This window comes from Spermophilus citellus (genome assembly GCF_964194105.1).
Source record: "Spermophilus citellus genome assembly, chromosome: X".
Lineage (NCBI taxonomy): Eukaryota > Metazoa > Chordata > Mammalia > Rodentia > Sciuridae > Spermophilus > Spermophilus citellus.
The window spans coordinates 30,119,415-30,143,544 of record NC_138190.1 but is presented as its reverse complement, the minus strand read 5'-3'; the positions used below and the strand labels follow the sequence as shown (position 1 = coordinate 30,143,544).

The 24,130-nt window shown below is 32.0% G+C and overlaps 1 protein-coding gene across 1 annotated transcript in view; it reads right to left on the bottom strand.

Moving 5' to 3' along the window:
- Window positions 1-24,130, bottom strand: part of CFAP47 (cilia and flagella associated protein 47) — a gene marked incomplete at both ends in the record, with an annotated part of 427,079 nt that overhangs the window by 353,024 nt on the left and 49,925 nt on the right. The window contains 7 exons of the mRNA XM_081278126.1: window positions 4,530-4,674; window positions 7,510-7,587; window positions 10,655-10,786; window positions 12,615-12,737; window positions 17,108-17,238; window positions 21,515-21,756; window positions 22,054-22,270. Coding sequence (XP_081134252.1) covers window positions 4,530-4,674; window positions 7,510-7,587; window positions 10,655-10,786; window positions 12,615-12,737; window positions 17,108-17,238; window positions 21,515-21,756; window positions 22,054-22,270 — 1,068 coding nt within the window. The remainder of the gene's footprint in view (window positions 1-4,529; window positions 4,675-7,509; window positions 7,588-10,654; window positions 10,787-12,614; window positions 12,738-17,107; window positions 17,239-21,514; window positions 21,757-22,053; window positions 22,271-24,130) is intronic.

Below are 24,130 nucleotides of genomic sequence, written 5' to 3'. Positions count from 1 at the left end.
TTTTGTCATTTTTAGTGCTGCGTAATACTCCATTGTGTATAGATGCCACATTTTTTTATCCATTCATCTATTGAAGGGCATCTAGGTTGGTTCCACAGTCTAGCTATTGTGAATTGTGCCACTATGATCATTGATGTGGCAGTATCCCTATAGTACGCTCTTTTAAGATCCTCAGGGAATAGTCCGAGAAGGGCGATAGCTGGGTCAAATGGTGGAACCATTCCCAGCTTTCCCAGGAATCTCCATACTGCTTTCCAAATTGGCCTCACCAATTTGCAGTCCCACCAGCAGTGTACAAGTGTACCCTTTTCCCCACATCCTCGCCAACACTTATTGTTCTTTGACTTCATAATGGCTGCCAATCTTACTGGAGTGAGATGGTATCTTAGGGTGGTTTTGATTTGCATTTCTCTGACTGCTAGAGATGGTGAGCATTTTTTCATGTACTTGTTGATTGATTGTATGTCCTCCTCTGTGAAGTGTCTGTTCAGGTCCTTGGCCCATTTGTTGATTGGGTTATTTGTTATCTTATTAATTTTTTGAGTTCTTTGTATTTTCTGTATATTAGGGCTCTATCTGAAGTGTGAGGGGTAAAAATTTGTTCCCAGGATGTAGGCTCTCTATTTACCTCTCTTATTGTTTCTCTTGCTGAGGAAAAACTTTTTAGTTTAAGTAAGTCCCATTTGTTTATTCTTGTTATTAACTCTTGGGCTATGGGTGTCCTATTAAGGAATTTGGAGCCGGACCCCACAGTATGTAGATCGTAGCCAACTTTTTCTTCTATCAGACGCAGTGTCTCTGATTTGATATCTAGCTCCTTGATCCATTTTGAGTTAACTTTTGTGCATGGCGAGAGAAAGGGATTCAGTTTCATTTTGTTGCATATGTATTTCCAATTTTCCCAGCACAATTGGTTGAAGATGCTATCCTTCTTCCATTGTATGCTTTTAGCCCCCTTATCAAATATAAGAAAGTTGTACTTTTGTGGATTGGTTTCTGTGTCCTCTATTCTGTACCATTGGTCCACCTGCCTGTTTTGGTACCAGTACCACAATGTTTTTGTTACTATTGCTTTGTAGTACAGTTTGAACTCTGGTATCGCTATACCTCCAGATTCACACTTCCTGCTTAGAATTGCTTTTGCTATTCTGGGTCTTTTGTTTTTCCATATGAATTTCAGGATTGCTTTACCTATTTCAACAAGAAATGCCGTTGGGATTTTGATTGGCATCACATTAAACCTGTAGAGAACTTTGGGTAATATCGCCATTTTGATGATGTTAGTTCTGCCTATCCATGAACAGGGTACATTTTTCCATCTTCTGAGATCTTCTTCTATCTCTCTCTTTAGGGTTCTGTAGTTTTCATTGTATAAATCTTTCACCTCTTTTGTTAGGTTGATTCCCAAGTATTTTATTTTCTTTGAGGATATTGTGAATGGAGTGGTTTTCCTCATTTCCATTTTTTTTTTTAACTCATGCTAGGGATCCATCCCAGGGCCTCATACATGCCAAGCAAGCACTCTACCACTGAGCCACATCCCCAACACAGCCAGATACATATCTAAAGAGCATTATTTAATGGAAAACTATGAAATTAGAAAAATCTCATGAATATATTCATAACAATCAAAAAAGCATAGCAAGTATTGACATAACTGGGAAGGGCTACATGAAGTTGCTAGGTAAAGATGGTTCTTAATACTAAGATTCTAATCAGCAAAACTGATATCCAAACTTGCAACATTCTTTCAGTCAGAAAATCAGAGACAATAAATCCATTTAAAAGCTCTCCAAAATTCACGAAATACAGTCATATTAAAAAATAAATATGGAAAGGAATAAAGGGCAAGATCCATATATCCATCACTTCATTTACTCATTCTTCTTTGTGATGAGACATTTGAAATTTACTCTCAGCTATTTTGAAATATACATTATTGTTTTTTTATACCTTTATGTATTTATTTTTATGTGATGCTGAGGATCAAACCTCACACATGCTAGGCGAGTGCTTTGCTGCTAAGCCACAACCCCAGCCCGAAATTATTGTTAACTATGATCATTCTGCTATGAAATAGATCTCAGAAAGGTCAACTAAAATAATATAAATAACAAGAAAAATTCTTTAAAAAATGGAAGGATTCCAGGAACAAAATCATTAGGTAATGATACAGAAACAATTGTACCACACTAATGCAAACTTCAGGATAAAAAATGATAAACACTTAAATAAATTCCTGAATGATTAAATGAAAGTTGCAGTGGAACTTCTCATCTAAACAATTATAAAAATCCTATTTTCTTCCTAAAGTTTTCCAATTAACTTTAAAAATCCTACAAATTTCGATTGTTCCTATCTGGAAATAAAATTTAATAACTTATTTCATTCTCTTGTTCCCATTCAATTTCATACACCCTTGGTATGATGGGAAAACCATTTAACAAACAAATGAATAAAACCACTATATTATTTGTAGTGTAGTAAAAATACAAATATTATATAACAAAGAAAAACCATCTAGAATAGATGTGTTTCTAGAACATATAAACTATTAAATGGATGATTTAAATCAATATTCACAAGTCAATCTGGAGTATACATAAACATACAGCTTATAAAATATAATAATTCAAGCTTGCTTCAATAAATACTTCCTGATCGAGTATTAAACCAATAGAATCATATAGGACAACTCTAGAATAAAACAAAAATTTAAGTGTACTCTTTAACTTCATAGAGTTTACCATCTAGTAGATACATGTATAATCATGTACACAGCTCCCTTTGATAAGAATTCAGTTATTGCTATAACAAAACTTACACAATGTCTTATGGATCAATGCTTAAAAAAAATGATTTTTACCAACTGGTTTACAGTGCAGAGGGGACTAATAATACACAGGACTTAAGAGGTTGAAACTAGTTTATAACAGAAGGTGGCACCTTGAGGAGCAGAAAGAGAATGAAATCATCCTAGGAGAAGGGAAGCTCAGTTCAAGAAAATGTGTAATAATAGAACATGGCTCCAGCAGAGACAGCCTATGGTTACTGTAATGGGAGCGATGACTGGAAAGACAAGGTGAGGTCATGCCCAAATACATCCCAACATTTCCTTTCCCATAAATCACTCTATCGAATAATCAATCCTAAAGTGATCATTTTGAAAATCAATAAGTGGTAAAAGAAGAGAATTGACCTATTAAAATATTTATAATGATTAAAATTTTAGGACATTTTAAGAATAATTTTATTGTAAATAGTTAATTGTTATTCAAATTAACTTATGTACTACCTTGTCTTCTGCCCCTGGTTGGGTTTCATCATGGAAAGGCACCAGCAAAATATCACAGGGTAGGAGGGTGAAAGAATGATCAAATACCTATGCTCCCACATCAACACTGCCTTAGTTGGAGGTCTGGCAATGACTGCATTTCTTTATAACTATACCACTTTTGGATTGGCTCCTCTTACAGTTTGACCTTCCAGTAGACTGCAATAATATCTGCTTTCTTCTTGCTCCTTCAAGCCTACAGGTGGCAGCAGCTACCTTCCCTTGTTGGTTTCTTTTAATCCTGCCCAAACCTCAATAGATAATTCCTTTATTAAATTCTCTTCAGTTAAATCCTCTGAGTCATCTGTTTACTTCTGAGATTCTGACACAAACTTATTGTTCACTTCTTAAGGACATTTAAGATGTCTCACTTATCTTCGCAGACTCAAAGTCTAGTATGTAGCCTGTAATTGGGATTCAATCAATATTCATTGAAGAAGAAATGACTCAACCAATGGTGAGGAAACTTTCTGTAGGAGCCCAGATGGTAAATATTTTAGATTTTATAAGACATATGTTTCCTATCACAACTATTCAACTGCCATTATAACATAAAGGCGGCCATTAAAAATATACAAATGAGTGTGTCTGTGTTCTAATAAAACTTTTAAAAAAACAGGTGTTAGACCAGACATGGCCCATAGGCTTTAGTTTGTCAACTCCTGGAGTAAACAGATGAACTGCACTTATAAAAATGCATATTTTGTTTAAATCAAATTTAATATAAAGAGTCCTATTACATGAATAGACCTACAGAGGGAACTCTCCAGAGACATTTACTTAAAATTCTTGAGCATTTAACACTAACAATTAAAGGCTGGGGATATAGCTTAGTGGTAGAGTGTTTGCTTAGCATGCTCAAGGACCTAGGTTCAATCCCCAGAACTACCAAAAATAAAAACTGATAATTTTATTTTCATTTATAGTACATACTTACATGTAACACTTAAATTACTGTATTATGCCAACTAATAAGTATGGTTATATCATGTGTCACCAAAGGTTCTACAATTCAAATTGATACATTTCTAGAAATACAATAATGATGAATCAGAGTATAAGAAAAGCACGCATTGAGTCATTAAAAATATATGTTAAATAACTGCCCCTGACTTAAAATTTTAACAATTTCACCTCAGGGCAATTTAGAATAATTTTGCTTTACAATAACACAATTATGGCACAAAATGCATACCTGATTTGTCCTTAAAATCCATTGAAAAATCTGGAAAGTTTTTAAAATCAAAGTCCACTATGGCACGTGTTATACCTTTGTTTTTTATTACAAAGGGAATAATTTGGGTAGCACCAACATAAGTGCCATTGAAATTAAATACATTCTAAAATTTAAAAAGAAACAATCATTAGAAAACATAGTAATGGCTTATGAAAAATATATACTCAAAATTATGTTTTTATGTTTATCAAAGAAAATAACATCAAAGGAGAACTCTACAAAAATTAGTCATTTCCTCTTCCCATCTCCTATATATAATCAATTACCACGTTCCATTAATTCTGTATCCTTCCTCACCTCTTACCCTCATTTTAACTGGATGAAATGAGTAACTTGTCACTTTTCATTTAGTTTCCCGATTTTAACTTTCTCAAATTCTTCTCTCTATAACTAAGCCACTATTAAACTAATTGAGAGACTGGTCATTTCACTGCCTGTCTTAAAATCTTATGGTCCCCCACCAACTACAGGACAATGTAGGAGCTCATTAGCAAGGTCATAAAACTCCTCCTGACCTTTCCTGCCTCATGTCACAGCCTCAACGAGCTCCACTCTCACCTTAGCACCTAATATTTCAGCAAGCTACATGACTTGTCATTTCTAACCAGCACCTGATGCTTCACCTTTCTGCGTCTTGTGGTGCCTCTTCTGCTAGAAAGGTCCTTCCCTAACTATTAATTGCCTAATAAAATGTTATATAGTGATCAAACCCCAGTTAGATAAACCACAATTAAGCACACTGTGCACATGATCACTTATGTTCCTTATATTGACTTACATTGTGAGATCACATAGTCTGTTTACATTACCTGAATCTCCTACTGAAGAGCCCAATTCATTTTTGTATCTTTAGCACTTAATACCTACGTTAAATATATAAAGAATGTTTATCCAATATATCTGAAATTCAGCTCATATACCAAGCATGAACCCACATCACAAAATTCTCCCTATGGCAGAATTACTATAGATACCCTACAGTTCTTTAGCAAAAGAATTACATAGAACATTAAAAGGAAATTAAGGCAGGAGTATTGCAATATTGAGGAGAATACTAAATAAAGCTCAACTTAAATTAAAGTGTTAACCCATGTAAAATTCTACATATAAAATTTATAAAGTCCAAAATAGATAATGAAAATTTGATATATATATATATATATATATATATATATATATATAATTTTTTTTAAATCACTCCTCTTATCCCATTCTTATCTTGCTAATACATTAATTTGGATAAAATTTCCTAATTGTTACCAAGATACATATTCAATTAAATAGCCATTAGCTAGTAGTTATTAAATGCATTTTTTAAAATATCTGGTGATGCTAAAATACTATTTTTAAGAGGCAACTACATCTAAAATTCAAAATATTAAGGGCATTTTGATAAACATAGTAATCCAAAGTCCCATAAACCATTAAACTGTACTATAACATGCAAAGCATGCACCAAATGACTTTAGAATGAAGAAATAAAGTAATATAAGTCTCAATATTATCTAATTTTTTTCAAGAAGTAATACAATAGCAATGGAGTAAAACACTCTGGAAACTACTGGATCTAATCTTCAGGAATCACCATATCCTTGGACAAGCTAACTTAGTATCTGTCAATTTGTCTGGACTTATCATGCCTTCATCACTTAATAACAGAGGGCAAAAAAATTATAAATTAAAACCAGTCCTTAGAATTTTGGTGATGCCATTAAAGGACAGACTAGAATTAAGTCCCTACCTGAGGCAGCCACATTACCTCTTTAATCAGCAACTGCTGCTCACTTTAATTTAGTGCAAGGTGCTGTGGCATGAGAAAACAAAATCAAAAGTACAGGTAACCCAAGAATAATATGACAACTGTTATGACAGAGATGTTCCCAGAGTTCTATTCATAAAATGTAATAAATATGTATGTTCATATTCATAACATCTAGTAAATGTCACAATGAAGGAGAAGCATACAGGCCTGCTTTTAAGAATCAAAGAAAGCTTCTTTGGGTGGATAACACCAGATCTTATTCTTAAAGGATGGGCCAAGAGAAAAAGGGATGTGTGTGTGTGTGTGTATGTGTTTATGTACTTTATCAACTGTAGCACAAAATTGTACTGGTGTATAGACAATAATTTCAAAATAAATGTGACTACAGTTCAGAAAATATAAATTGAGAACATCATGTGATACCATTTCATACACAATTGTCAAAAATTCAAATCTGACAATCCAATTTGTAGAGCAATGGAATGTGAAGCACTGGCAATTCAAGAAGAAATTTCAGAAATTATCTTGATAACCCAGACATGTACAAATTATATGTCTTAGGAACTCTATTCCTAGAAGCCCTTGTATGTGTACTTCTTAATATATGCATATAAATAGGCACAGCTAAAGTAATTTTATTAACAACAAAAAGAAACACCTAATTGGATGTCCAACAGAATAAGTATATACACTATAGTATATCAACACAAGGAACAATTATATAGCAATGACAATGAATAACATACAGTTACAAATTAAATTAATGTTGGAAACACAATGTTCAATTACTATCAACTACAAACAGGCTACAAACAGTCTGTCTTATTTGTAAAGCTCAAAAATGAACAAACAAATGAATGATTGAGGTAATTTATACATATGTGGTCATTATAGGAAAGTGATTATCTGTTATGATGGATAGGATCATGATGAAGCCTACAGATGATTTTAATCATACTGGCAGTGTTCTAATACCTAGTTCAGTGGGGAATTCTTGAAAATTCTTTTAATATTTTATTACATCATTTATATATATATATAATCTATGTTAATTTTTATGTCAAATTACTTCATAGTAAAATATTTTTAAACATAAATGAGCTAATTCAGGATATATATAACAAATAAAAGTCACCATACTTAAAAACTGACCACACAAATGGGCAACATACTCACCGGCTTTATTTCAATATTAGCAATCTCAACAGATCCACCAATCCTAAGGTCTATGATATTTGCATGGCGAATAGCAACCTTATTTAAGAGAAATATAACACATTATAAAAACCACATTAAAATATAATTATATATTGCTGAAGAATTTCTTGGCATTTACAAAAAAACTTTATAATTTAAATAATAGTGACATAATATAAATGTACAAACTTATTCTGGCAATTATCATCATATTTGTTTTGCAGAACTGATACACCTAACAGTGTTCAACAATTAAAACTCTCAAATGGGATCAGTTGGTGGTTTGTAAATTTGACTTTAGAGTTTTACCCATTTGACTAGACCTTATTGCAACTCTGTAATTTTTTTTAATTTAATCTCAATGGATTATTCAAAATTAAAGAAAAACAAGGAGACCAAGTAAAATAGTTCTTCCCATAGAAAGAGTATATAATACATATAATATTTCACTAAAATCTTAAGAAGCATAACTTAATGATTCAGAGGATATTACAAATTGACATGCTTTTCATTGATTAACCCATTTATAAGTCTTAACATTCACGGCTTCCTTTTACTTCCCATATCATTATTTCCAATGAATGTACAAATGTACATTATTCCTCATTTACCACCCTTAGCCCATTGGCCTCTTGACCTTCTCATCTCCAGAGACTTAAAATTCCCTCTGGACAATACCACCCCTCATAAATACACAGCTTCTGAAACCATACATTCATTCATCTTTCTTTTTCCCATAATCCCCCCATCCCTTTCTCACTCATTTACAAAGCCAATATTTTCTGAATATCACAATAGCAGATAATTTCAAGCCTGTGATGGATTATGATCCCTTGAGCAGCCCCAATTCACCCGTCTCCATATTCCCTTCATTCAACTTCCTCCAAAATTTATCTAACTTCTCACATAATGATTTATATTTGATCCACTTACACTCATCTATATGCTCACAACAACATTAGAAAAATTCTCTGCCATCTCTAAGATTTATCTTTAGCATTCAGACTAATATGCACAGTGTGTGTAACTGACTTAGGCATCTTTATGTGATCTGAAAGTTGCCTCAAACTCAAACATACATATAAAAAATGCTACTATTCTGTCATTCTGTCTTGTACTGAATGTTGCCACCATCTGCCTCAACCTTGACTCACCCCCTCACTTATATATGATCCCTTTTCAATCACCAAGCCCTAAGTATTAATCTCCTAAATTTGACTAGAATTTTTCTAGAATCTGATTTTCTGACGGAGGAAACTGTTCTCAGTTTCTTAAAATCTGAGAACACCAGGTTTTTTCTTATCTGGACATTTTCATCAGACTAATAACTCTGCAGTCAATCTTGTCAGTTCTAGCTTATTGCTCTAAAACCCAAGCAATCTCTAATAAATGTAAATATCTTTGTGAAATCTTCATGGTTAAAACTCCTATCTCTTAAAATGAAGCTTGTATTTCTTAATGCTGATAAAGGCCTTATATGACCTAAAACTCACAGAGATTTCTGTCTTTCATCTACTATCATCCATGTAGCCTATAAATCCAGTCATGCTAAACTTTAAGTTTCTCATATATGTCTTAAAGCTCTGTCTCTTCCCCAAGTCTGAACACATGCTGTTTGTACTTCCTTAAATATTCTTTCCTTTTCTCCTTCTCTACACCATTATCATCCTTTTAATCTGGCTGATTCTCAAACTTAGGTGTCTTTTAGATGTATCTTCCTCTAGAAACCCTGCCAAATATGTTAAGCCTGGGGTATATATATATCTCTCCTGTCTCTTAGCCTGGGGCATTTTTCCATTTCATTATTTTCTAAAATATACTTTTATAATTCATAATTTAATTATTGACTTTCATGTATCTCCACCAGACTGTAAACTCTTCAAAATCAAGAACCCTGATTATCTTGTTCAACATTGTGTCTTTAGCATATACAAAAGAGACTGATGTATAATGTGACTGTTAAATGGAAGAATAAATAAAACTTATAATGTTAAAAAAGTAAGATTTGTTAAAAAGAAAGCATAATCCTCTAAAATGCAGTGGAATTTTAATACAATTCTTACTTTTTATTTTTACCAAAATATTATGTTTAAAAATATTCTGCCCAAGATTCATATCACATATCACAATATCTAATTTATAAATGTCTTTCAACACATACTTATTTATAAAAATAAGATAACATTCTTAGGTTATTTATTTATTTATGGGCCAGGCAAATCAGTGTTCATTACTTTAAGCTACATATTTCTTAGTCATTAATTGCTATGGTACATTGAGAAAGTGGAAGATATGTACCTTCCATCTCATGACAGTATACATACATACTATGTTTTTAAGCTAAATGCACACATCTGATCACTGAATTGAAGATAAAAAGCATTCCATTCCTTGTGTTTTACAATTGAATGAAATTTTACACAAACTGGTCCTGTATGTTTTATTTTGTTTAAGGAGCACTTACAGAAGTACCTAAAATTAGTAACTTCATTTACATAATTCCTAGAAATAAAGTAGTAAAACAATTTATGTAATAAAATATAGATGTTATATTGTATTGAATTTGCATACAATTCATATAGCTATCAATTAGCATCCTATCATTGACTATTTTTCCCTTGAGCAATCTAAGTAATGCCATGAAAAAGGCCATTCTTTTCTCTATGACTAGTGAGGATTTGTCAAAATTCAAGAGATGCCAAATATTACAATTTCAAGTGAAAGTGTCCCATATTAATGGAAGGTATTAATTTCATGTAGAAATTTCCATTATCAACTTTCACCAGAAATATTTTTCTGCAAATTGTCTCCAAGTTCTGCTATACAACTTTATATTAGATTATTTATGTAAGTTTGCCTTTTTATATTTCTAACAATGACATATTTTAGAGCTAATTCAATTTCTAAAATGATAGAAATCTAAAAATTTGACCTTTAGTGTCATTAACTTTAAACTCCATTCCCAATAAGAAATTTAAAATACATTTTCTAAAAACAAATGTGTGCATATTTTATAGTACTATAACTAGTATTGTGCATATTTTAAAGAACCAAACAAACCCATATAGATATATAAAAAATACAAAATACATATATAGAGAGGCATATATATAAACAAACATACCTTTGCTTTTGTATCAAATTTTTCTGCCACAGCGGGTGTATAGGAGATATTAAGAATAGTTATTCCCCCAAATGGAATTATTCCTTTTGATGGAATAATCTTAATGGTGGGCAAAAGACTCTGGTCACAAACCTGTAATTAAAAACATACAGAAATGCTACATTATCCCTAAAATTATTGCTTCAAAGCTTTCACAGGAAAGCATCCACACCACTGGACATAGGGAATAAGGTATTATAATGTTGTTTGGAAATATCAAACACAAATAGCTTGGACTACAAGAAGGAATTGCAGCCCTCATTCATTAAAAAGAAACTTCAATAGTGGCACCTTCCAGTTCAAATAGGATGATGAAGTTTATTACCTCAAGTGCGTTCAAAACTGCAACTAATTTTCTTTCTTAAAATTCATTTTTAATTGATGAATTGTGGTTATACATAAAAGTGAAATTAATTGTAATATTTTCATACATACACATTGCATAATTTGGTTAATTTCATTCATCACTCTGCCCCTCTCCATCCCTCTTCCCGGTACCCCTTTCTCTACCCAACTCTTCTCCTTTCTATTTTCATGAGATTCCCCCTTTTAAATTCCTTATTTCTCCAGCTTCCACATACAAGACAAAACATTTGACCCTTGACTTTTTACATCAGGCTTATTTCACTTAGCATATTGTTCTCCAGTTCCATCCATTTACCAGCAAATGGTATAATTTCATTCTTCTTTATGGCTAAGTAAAATGCCATTATGTATATAAACCACATTTTCTCTATCCAATCTTCTATTGAAGGACTCCTAGGATGGTTCTATAACTTGGCTGCTGTAAGTTGAGCTGTTATAAGCATTAATATGCATGTATTATGCTGATTTTGGTTCTTTGGGATAAATACCAAGGAGTTCGAGAGCTAGGTCATATGGTGGGTCCATTCCTAGTCTTTTGAGGAATCTCTGTACTAGTTTCTATAGTGGTTGTGGTAATTAAAGCTGCAAAATTTAGAAGGCTGAGATATATTTGTTAGAGATCATGACAACATTGTATGTACATACAACATTGACAGCTTTCTTTTCCCTGATACTGAAAAGTTTAAGCAAAGTTAGCAGAGTGGCAGGATGCTGAAGTAATCTCTTCTTTATATCTCCTTGATAGAATGCATAATATCTAAGATATCATTTTCATCTTCAAAAAGTCATAAGGCTTTTGGTTGTGCTTTGTTAGAGATCAGTTTAAACCTATTTATCATTCTTAAAGTCAGAATAATTTAAAGGGAAATTGGCCAAAATATTTTGGAGAAGAGGACAAATAGACTATCCAGGTAAGAACAAATTCTGAAATAAGCATGGTAGAAAAAGGATCTATTCATTTGTTTATTTTGGCAAGAATTGATTTGGGCAGAAAAAGACATGCTAATATAAAGCATGAAAGAAAAATCTTAAATGCTAATCTCTAATACCACTATTTGGGGTGGTGTTTAATGTATTTGTTTTAGCAAAAATAAAACAACTCTATCACCACTTATCCCCTCCCTCCATTTAAATAAGGAGCAACAATTATATACAGACTATCTTCAGACTTGCCTCCATTTATGTCTCAGTAGCTATTATAAGTCCTGCAAATGAGGAGAAAAGTAAAATCACATAACTAAATATAAAGTGTAAATTAATCATAATGTATATTTAAACATTTAAAAATATTTCTCAGTGAAATCAAATAACTGAAAGTAAAAACTGGAGTAGACAAGAAGAAAGGGAGTAACTAAGTAAGGAAGTGAGTAAACCATTTTTCTGAGAATTTAAAAGGTACTCAGAAAATTCTTACATAAATATAATATCTAAAATTAGCATAATTCTATTTATAGGGAATAAAGCATTACTCTGATATAATTCATGGCACCAACAAATTAAATCAAATCATAATATGATCTGATTCAAATAAGAAATGACCAAAATTCTATAGTACCTTGAAGTAAGCATGGTTTTTTCCTACATTGTGTAATATGGCTTTCCTCCAAGTTGTTAAGCCTTGAGGACTATTACTGAACAGTATTCTTGGCTCCAAAAATACAACCTTGGTGTGACCAATCTAGTAATGAGAGGAGGAAAGGAGAAAAATGTAAATGTCATAATAGCAAATAAAATAATTGATCACAAAAAGGGTTTTATTAACCAAAGATATGATTATTGAATGAAACATGACAATCTTCCTTATATTATTTATTCAGTATATTCTAACATAAAAACAAATCACATATCAAGTTATTTCATTGTAATTTTGATTAAAAAGTACTCAAGGTATTATATTATTTTCTTAAATTTAAACAACATCTGTGAAAATTCAGTCAAGATAGAGTAATAATATCATTGGAGAGGGCTGGGGTTGTGGTTTAGTGGCAGAGCACTTGCCTCGCACATGTGAGACACTGGGTTCAATCCTCAGCACCACATAAAAATAAACAAAATAAAAATTAAAAATACATAAAAATCATAGGAGAGATTTTACTTAGGTATTTGGGTTGTACCATTAGCAATTAGGTATTTATAATTTAGATATTTAAATATTTTTAGACAAAAATACCTAAGTATTTCAGTGGTAATATGATGACAATAATAGTAATCAAATTACTATGTTCCCAGTGTGAGCCAAATATATTAGTTCTTTACTTATAGTTTTACTATGGTCTACCAGTCCAGAAAGTACCTAGGGAAAAGCTAGACCATGTCTATATTGCTCATCTTTTTTTTTTTTAAAGAGAGAGACAGAGAGAGAGAGAGAGAGAGAGAGAGAGAGAGAGAGAGAGAGAGTTTTTAATATTTTATTTTTTTAGTTTTCGGCAGACACAACATCTTTGTTTGTATGTCGTGCTGAGGATCGAACCCGGGCTGTACACATGCCAGGCGAGCGCGCTACCGCTTGAGCCACATCCCCAGCCCAATATATTGCTCATCTTTAAATACACAGTCTGCATAGGGCCTGATACAAAGTATGGACTTAGTAAATACTAGTGAAATGAATGGATGAATGAAACTGACAAATTTCACCAAAAGTAGGGTGATTAAGAATTTTGTCTAAGTCATACAATGGGTAAGTAACATTCATCAACTTCACAAAATATGAATAAATATATTTCAACAAATATACACACTTGTTCTATATATTAATCTCTTGCTACCTTTATAGGTAAGAAAAACCCATTCTATGAACAAAGAAGCAAAGTTAACACTACTAAACAGCAAAGAAGAGAAATAAGAGCAGTAATAAAAATACACTTTCACCCCTACAATATACCTCCATTTTTAAGCTTCATGGAGATTTGAAATTTAAATTATAAAGTGTAATTAGAGTGTGTGTTATGTTAAAGAAAAAAAATAGAATGGTATATTTAAAATGTATTCCCAAACTACAGAAGGCAGAGAGAGTAAGATAACTCTATGGAGGAAGGGAATTCAGAACTAAGAAACCTATTGATTCATCATTGGAAGGAACTTAGAGATATTATCCACCCAACCATGTACAGGGTGTTACTCTGTGCTTTGCAAATGGGAAGATTTGAAGGGCCAAAAGTATGGAAAGAAAGCTGCCAAATGAGATTATCTAGCCATGTTTACTACAAGCTTTCTCATAGAGCATAATATAGTGATAGTATACACTTTGCTTTTCTGAGAATGGGGACATAGTTTATTGTGATTCACAGGTCTCTCTGCTCCTCATTCTGCACAAAGCACTTCATAAAACGCTTTTCTTATAATTACAAAGCACTAATAAACATTTTTAAAAATTGAAAAGAATACTTTTTGGAAATATTGGTATTATGTACCTGTCCAATCATATAGGAAAGCAAGCTATATCCAAGAAGAAATAGAACACAAATTTTCCAGTGCCTTATTCAGTGTCCTTTATACCAGGTACTATATGGTCTTTAGTCTATGAAATATTCTTTCTAAAGTTTAATATATCTTTATAATTATTTATTAGAAAAATCATAATTTGGATAATTGGAATGATAAATTGTTAAACTAAGAGGAAATAGTCAAGTCAGTCAGTCCTTACAAAAGAAATGACAAACCTAAAATGAACATCTTATTTATTCATTTAATGTTCCTTTCTATTTGCTTTTGTAAGAGTTACTTTTCAAAGCTTCAAAAAGGTTCCTAAAATAACTAATTATCATGATATCTCAGAGTTTAATTGTTATCCAATGCTGGTCTAGGAAATACAAAAAGCAAATTTTATCATAGGGTAATAATAAAGGATGTGGAAGCAGTTAGCTATAAATTCCAACTAAGGTGTTTACTATACATGTGAAATTGTATTAGTTATTTAAGCATTCTAATACTCTATTTTTTCACCCATCAACTGAGTTAATAGTGTCTCATAGGGTTGTTATAAGAATTAAATTAGCTAACAAATGAGCACATTTAGCACAGCACCTGGCACACAGTAATTATTCAATAAATGGTATCTCCAACACTAATTCTAAATTAGTAAATTGTCATCTTTATCTGTTAGAAAAAAATACATATGAGATATGTTAGCAAATTTATAATAGTAAAGTTGTTAAGCACAATTACATAAAGAACAGTTAAAAATCTGTGTGCATATATTCACCACAAGGCAATATAAGAATGATGATAGAGACATTATTATATTAGCTAAACATCTGAAATAAGCCAAATCCCTATCAGTTGTATAGAGGATAAATGATAGTATGGTCACACAGTGGGATACTATTCAGGAATGAGAATGAACAATCTATGACCATATGAATCGGCATAGACAAATCCCACAAACCTAATGATGATAAAACAAGGTGTACATATGAGAGGATATATGGTTTAATTCCATGTATATGAAGTTCAAAATCAAAATTAATCTGTGCTCTTAGAAGTAAAGAGAGTGATGATCTTGGGATGGATACAGTGAATGAAAATGTGAACTGGGGTGGGGTGGCTCTTTTGTTGTATTAATCACATTATGTTTCTAAATCTAGCTTATCTAGGAATGGGTTACAAAAGTGTTACCAGTTTGTGAAGATTAAGTGATACATGATTTTCAGTCTGTGTACCTTTTTATGCATATTATATTTCAACATAAAGTTTAAGAAAGAATACTAAGTAATTTATATATATTGAAAACCAGTGGGATTCAGCTTATTTCAAGCTTGGACCAGAGGAAAAACCATACTGTGTTTTGACTGCCATTTGATGCCACTCAAGTTTCTGAATCTCTCTTTTTTTTAGACTTTATGTTTTGTCACAGCTAAAATATGTAAAACTATCATCCTGTCCCATAAATAGAGATGAAGTTTAGTAAAATAGCTTTTGGCTTGTTTTAAATTTTTAAGAACATTGGGTGGAGCCAGACACAGTGGTACATGCCTACAGTCCCAGAGACTTGGGAGGCTGAGGCAGGAGGATCTCCAGTTCTAGGCCAGCCTCAACAATTTAGCAAGGCCCTCAGCAATTTAATGAAACCCTGTATCAACATAAAAAATAAAAAGGGCTGGTGATGTGACTGAATGGTTAATCATCCCTGGATTCAATCCCCAACACCAAAAAGTAAAAACAAAATTAAAAAAGAGCTCAGCAAGTAGAGTGCTTGCCTAGCACATGCAAGGCCCTGGGTTCAATCCCCAGCACCACATAAAAATAAATAAATAAAATAAAGGCATTGTGTCCAACTATAACTAAAAAATAAATATTAAAAAAAAAGAGCTAGGGATTTTAGCTCAGTGGTTAAGCCCCTCTGGGTTCAATTCCAATACCAAAAAAAAAAAAAAAAAAAAAAAAAAGAACAGAACACTGGATGGAAAATTTGGCATATTAGTAAAGTGCATTCTTTGTGATAGGAAGCCATAAAGTTAAGGCCTTCTAGGCTCTACCACAGAAAGAAGCTTAAAAATTATCTATTGCAGCTTTTGCTTTATTCACATTTTTATTACAAGATGTATATTCCATAAAAATGTAAAAATATATATTTTCCTACTATGTAAATTACATGATCTATTTCATACTGAATTATTAACTACTACTAGAATATTAACGATGCAATACAGTAGAGCAAAATATAATTTTCTCCCTTCTTCTTTGGTGTCTATTAGTGAAACAATTTAATTTCCAGTTGCTTCCATGATGGTATCATCGATTTATAGAGATTCTGACAGTCTAGTATTGTTTTCATAAAACTCTTAGATTTTTTAGCTAATTCTAGATACCTAACACATTTTTTAACAAATTCTTCATTTATGATAGACAAGAGGCTCCATGAAGGAGCTAAGACAATTTAGTTAATGAAGTATTTCATGAAAAGTCAGTTTTTCCATACACTTTATGTGTGTATATGTAGTGTATGTTTATATACATAATATACTATATATATGCATAAATACAGCACACATATGCATACCCAATCAATTTATAGCCCTCAAAATAAAAATATTCAAAGGAAATAATTACATGTGCAACACATTTTAGTGTCAATGTGTTTCCTTCAGAGACATTAAGAATAAAATCCCCCTTTTCTGGAGAATTGAAACTTGGCTGCCACATTACTTCACATTCCAGTGATGAATATGCTTCAACAGTGCCTACAGAGAATAGAGAGAAAAGAAAACATTTACCATAGTTTTATCACATTGAACTTTTTGTTAATATTCAAAAGACAAACTTGCCTAAAATTTACTTGCATTATACAACAAATTATTAAAATTAAACTCTAATAATAGGGAAATGCTAAATGGGATATTATCAAATGGGCATAATCATGTAGGATTTGATTGAAATCTAAAATGCAAACCTTATTTCCTTTTTTTTTTTTTTTTTGTATCTGGGATTAAACCCAGGGGTGCTTAACCACTGAGCCACATTCCCAGTCCTTTTTATTTTTTGATACAAGGTCTTTCTAAGTTGCTTCGGGCCTCATAAAGTTGCTGAGGCTTGCTATGAACAGGTAATCCTCTTGCCTCAGCCTCCCAAGCCTGCTGGGATTACAGGCATGCACCACCACACCTGGCATATTTCCCAATTTTAACAGGTCAATAAAAATATACAACGAAAATATAACAATGTTTAAAAAACAACACAAAATTTAAAATGAAACAATCACCCTAGGATTAGTGATGGCTTTACATATAGATACATACAAACAATATAGTGCCCCCACATATAAAGAGGATGAAGCCAAAGGAAATCTCTGTTCATATTGTTTTGACAAGGGAAGCTGGAGCAAAGAGCTTTCTAAATAAGATCACTGCTACCTCATTCCCCAAATTAGGGTCTTGTTATGAAGGGAAATGGATATCAGATATGAGTTTAGCAATGTCTACAACAAAAGAAGGCAGATAAAAACAAATATTTGGAGATGGCAAAAACAAATACATATCCTCAGCACCACATAAAAATAAATAAAATGAAGGCATTCAACTAAAAAATAAATATTTAAAAACAAATGCATAATAATAGTAAAAAAGATGGAGGAAACCTTATATAGTTCAATGAAATAGAAGAAACATCACTATATGGAGATGGCATTTGAGTTGGGACATGAAGAATGAGTTAGATTTTTGCAGGACAAAACTTGAGGGAAGCCTAAGTGTCATTACATTAAAGTACAAGAAGACAGTGGGTGTGGGGAAAACTACGATGGGAAGTACTTTTAAAAAAGAAGATTCAATGCTACAAATAAAGTCATCTGAGTGCCCCCAAGAAAAGCAGAGACAGTAGAAGCATTATACAATCCTGTTGAAGGGTCCATTTGAAGAGATTTTGTTTTTCTTCCAATCAGTGTGCTTATATATTTTTCTCTAGGAACATTACATGTATCAGGAAACAGGGGAAATAAATTGAATGGCTAGACTGAGCAAGAGACAGGTACTTTATATGGCCAAGGATTGACAAAACTGAGAAAGACAATGAGAGCAAAATGACTGAAGCAAGCTCAAGGATTCACTTGGTATTTTAGTAATGGTAAAGAAACAAAGAAGAAAACAAAACAAGCAGAAGCATAAACAATACATATTTTAAAAATCAAGTTAGAAGTGAGTTCTACCTCAGAAAATATCAATGCACTCTTATTTTCTTCCCTTACAACATATGCTACCCAAATACAAATCGAAAATATATCATGTCTCAGGAAGAAAGGACAAACAAAATATAAATATCAATTTAGAATTGTTCATGTTAGTTTACTCCAAAAGGCAAAAAAGCATATAATTAAATGTATTATCCAGGATGCAAAATCAATAGAGCATAAGAAAAATAATCTAGTGAAAAGTCACTTCCTATTCATACAAAGAGGAAAACAACATAAAATTGAGTAATTATCATAGAAGTATTCTGAGGAAAACAACAAACAAATCTATATATATGACACAAGTAACACTTTCTTCAATGCTATATAAAATAGTTTTGAGAGCATTGTTATCATTTTTATTCTTAAAATAAAAAATGAATTTACATACTAATGGTCTTTTTCATACAAACATTTTCTTTGGAATTTAACGTCTTAGTGCTTTTTATGCCTTGGTGATATTTTTTTTAGTTAAAAAAATGTAAGAGGGGTCATTGGCAACCTAAAGGGAAAAAAAGTAAATGCTAAAATCTCCCTACAAAAATAAGACTTCTAAAGACCAATAAAGCATAACTGGTGGTCCAGTTTATATTATAATTCTACTAGTATTTGGTACAAATTAAGTATCATCATTATATCTCCATGGCTATCAGGGACAATTTCAATCCATTCAGCCCTGTTTTGGATGGAGAAATACAAAGAAATAAAAGTATTAGTGCACTGTGCATTTTAGACACTCTTGGGACAATATCAGGTGGTTGGTCAAAAATTATAGCTGGAATATTGATATCAAACTACCACTGTTCTTATATCTGTTCAAACAAACTGAAGAAGGGTTATCTAGAATCTCTGAAATGTATAGAAATATGAATTTACAGAAAAATGATCACTTTCTTCTCTAATTATTTTATCACAACAGAATCCAGTATTATTAGTATTACATTTGGGGAGAAGGTTACCAGGGATTGAACTCAGGGGTACTTATCCACTGAACAACACCCCCAGCCATAAGAGATAAAATATCTTTTATTTTGAGACAGAGTCTCACTAAGTTGCTTAGGGCCTCACTAAATTGCTGAAGCTGGCTTAAATTTGTGATTTTACTGTCTCAGCTCGAATTATAGGCATGTGCCACCATACCCAGCTTATCAGTATTATAATTTTTAAAAATGTTTCTAGTTGTTGAAGATACTTTATTTTATTCATTTATTTATTCATGGTGTTGTGAATCGAACCCAGGACCTCACACATGCCAGGTGAGTGAGTGTTCTACCACTGAGCCACAACTCTAGCCCCAGTATTGTAATTTTAAAAGAGCTTGGTTAAATGAATATGAGAAATATTGAGCTTAGTTAAATGAATATGAGAAATATTGATGAAAGTATACCTCAGATGCTTAATAGATTATAATGTGAGATTATGTTAAATAAATCCAGGTTAATCAAAAGATTAAACAGCTGTATCAATTATCTCCAACTCTCCTCTTTTCACCTGTTAAATTTGTCAACACCTCTATCTATAATGCACATTAAAATTGATTGAATTGAATTTAATACATAAGATTGTTTTTATAACACCATGATCCTTTTGAAAACCCTTGCAGAAATATATAAAAATTCTGATTTGGAAATGACTAATATTCACAAGAAAAGAAATTTGAGGCAAGATTTCTACAAACCAAGGCTCCTCTGTGATCTGAATATAGTATATTTAGATCTATTCCTAAATTAGAAATAAATAAAATGAGGGAGGGGAAGGGAAAAAGAAAGGGAAAGGAGAAAAGGAAAGAAAGGAGGAAGCAAGGAGTTAGAAAGCAAGATGCATGATAGGTTGTGTTGCTTGGAGGACACTTTCAGGGGTAATAAAAGCCAAAACAGAATAAGAAAATTTTCATAATCACACAGCTACCTGTGCATTTGGCACCTCTCTGTCAAATATTATAGAAGGTTTTCTTTTTTCTTTTTTAATATTTATTTTTTAGTTTTAACTGGAAACAATACCTTTATTCTATTTATTTATTTTTATGTGGTGCTAAGGATTGAACCCAGGCCTTCACACATGCTAGGCGAGTGCTCTACCCCTGAGCCACAATCAGCCCCATAGAAGGTTTTCATAATTTAATCTTTATGGACTATATCATCTCACCATTTTATAGGTGTCTGAAACTTGTTTGGTCTAGCACCAGTCTAGATGCTGTTGTGAAGCTGCTATTTAGATTGACACTTAAATCAATAGACTTTCAAAACCATTTAATTGACAAAGATTCTATATAGTCCAAGTGTATAACATGATGATTTGGTACATTAGTATATTGTCACAAGCAAATTAATTAACATGCACATTACCTTTCATAATATCTGTGGATCTCGGGCAATAAGTTAAAAGTCTTAAAAGGCTGAAAGGTCTTGAGAAATAATTAATTCTGCCTCCAAAATGACTTTGGAGTGAAGACAGCACAATTCAACTCTTTCCTGGATCTCCAACCTGTCCTGTAGACTTACCAATCCACACAACTGTGTGAGCAAGAGCTGGTTCTGTAAGATCCTCCTCTCTCTCTGCTTCTCCCTCTTCATGTCCATCTCCTATTGGTTCTATCTCTCTGGAGAATTCTGACTAAAATAGTATCCATATTTTAAAATAATATTTATGTGTGTAAAAATAAAGGCTCCTATGACAGTAGCTAATTTACTTCCATGCTCTTAGCACAAGTGCACAGTATACAATAAGTGGTTCATGCCTGCATGCACAAATGAATGAATATATGAATGTCTAAATCAAACAAAATAAACCATTACCTGTAGCTGGGCGAATGGAAAATGCCATCCCTTTTATTGTGTTTACTGGTTGCCATCCAAATTGGGCAGAACGATTCTGACGATTATACAATCTAACTGTTCCCCGAAAACATGTTTTCATCAAGAAGCTTTGTGGTCTCAATACTAATTCCTTAAGCGATAGCTCAAGTGTTACTGGCATGATATTTGCCATCACTAAGATATGCCCTCCAGGTACGCTGTTCACTGTAAAGGTAAAAGATCTGTAAAACAAAAAGCATCTAAATGTAACTAATAGAAGCTATTTGTAATCATAGAATCCAGTTATGTGGAAAAATGTATAAACCATAGTGTAATGTACACAATATGTAGTACTTAATATTTCAAAATAATTATGAAAGAGAATTAAAATATCCACTACAATTTGAACCTACCAGTCTACAAACTGATGCACATATAGTTTCTATGTTATGCAACCAAATACACATTACAATTACTTATATAAACAAATACATATTTGACAAATCATTCTAGCAAATAAATTAAAAAATCAATCTTACTTCCAAAATTTTCCAGTTGTAGGAGATTCAAATATCATTGAAATATAAGTATTAGATGTAGGTGGAATCACATATGATAACTGTTTGGTTTTCTGAAGTTCTTCCAAATTAGTATCTAACTTGATCAAAATATACATAGGTAGCATATTAATGACATGTAATAAATGAGTATTTGTAGAGTTCACAGAAACGTCACCAAAGTTAAGGACAGAGGGCCCTAAAATAATGAAAAATTACTTATTAAGTTTAATGTTGGCAAACACACTTATTTTTTTTAGGTTTGCAAGATTATTTGGATCAATTAAGTTGTATAAAAATGACAGATAAATATTTACTATAGCATCAGAAATTAATCTTTTTATCTGAAAAACTATAATTTGATATTTGGAGAATAATGGCTGAAATTCAAGATGAACATATTATAAGGAAAATTATATGACAAAATAATAAGCACAATACAACTCAGCACACTAATTTGTAACATCCCAAAAACCTCTCTATTTCCTCCAAGAAAACAGCAATCAAGTTAAACAATGGAGAGAAGATTTGAGCAGACAGTTCATCAAAGAAGATAGGCATTAAATGAAAAAAAGTACATAGAAAAATGCCTATCATTAGAAAAACAAAACAATGAGATATTTGATATTTCCACAAATCAATTAGGTGGGTAGACTTAAACAATTAACAAAAATCTATTTAAATTGTTCCCCAACATGAAACTGTAACTCATGCTATATACAGCTAATGGGAATGTGAAATCATGAAATCATTTTAAAACAGCTTTATGAGTTATGTTTTAGCCACAAAAAAAGTTGTGTAATATCGTTACCAATATAAACATGTACCGGCTGTTTTCATTCACTTATCCAGAATTTACAGAAATTAATAATTTTCCCATGGGACACTGCCTGTTTACCCCTTCAAATATCAAAGGTTTTGTATTGAAACAATTTGAATTATTTTAAGTCTTAGCCTGCCCTTAAGAGCTTAATTCATTCATAAGTGATGTCAAGTGTATATTTAGAGTGTAGACTTTCATTAATGTTAATACACAAATACATCTGTGAAATAGTGACCACAATAAAGAGTGAATAATATTCATCACTCCAAAACATTTTCTCGCAGACCTTCATATTCCTTCCCTCCCACCATTGTGCATACAATCATTTCCTAGACAACTTCACTGCATTACGTCACTGTAGATCACTTTGCTCTTTCTAGAGTTTTATAAGAATGTCATCATGTAGTATGTAACAATTTTCTGGGTTTCTTTCATTTGGTGAATTTCCTGGAGCTTCATCTATATTATTACATGTGTCAATAATCTGTTCCTTTTTATTTCTAGGTATTTCTATTCCACAGTGTTCTTATAGAACAATTATGTTTGTCTATTCAACTGTTGATTGACACTTGGAATTTCATCAGTTGCCAGCTATGAAATTAAAGCTACTATAAACATTTACAAGTGTTTGTTTGAACATATGATTTTATTTCTTTTGGATATATATCTAGGACTGGAATGGGTGGATTATGTGATAGGCAGCATATGTCTAAAAATTCAATAACTCATAAACCTGTTTTAAAATGGTTTAATGATTTCACATTCTCATTAACTATATACAGCATGAGTTACAGTTTCTTCACATGTTGGGGAACAATTTAAATAGATTTTTTTGTTAATTGTTTAAGTCTATCCACCTAATTAATTTGTGGAACTATCTCATTGTTTTGTTTCTCTAATTATATACAAATGATAAACAAGCACATAGAAAAATGCATATGTTTTTTGATGAACTGTCTGCTCAAATATTCTCTCCATTTTTTAACTTGATTGCTTAAAATTGAGTCTTGAAACTTTTATTACATGTTGTGGTTAAAAATTCTTTATCTGACATAAAATTTTCAAGTAGTTTCTGAATCTATGTATTTGTTTTTATCCTCCTGTCAGTATCTAAGGAACAGCAAACATATTAAAATTTGATAAATTCCAATTTATCTATTTGTTCTTTGATTGTTTTTCATGTCATATCTAAGACATTTACTTTTCCCAAGGTCACAGATTTTTTTTTCCTATGAT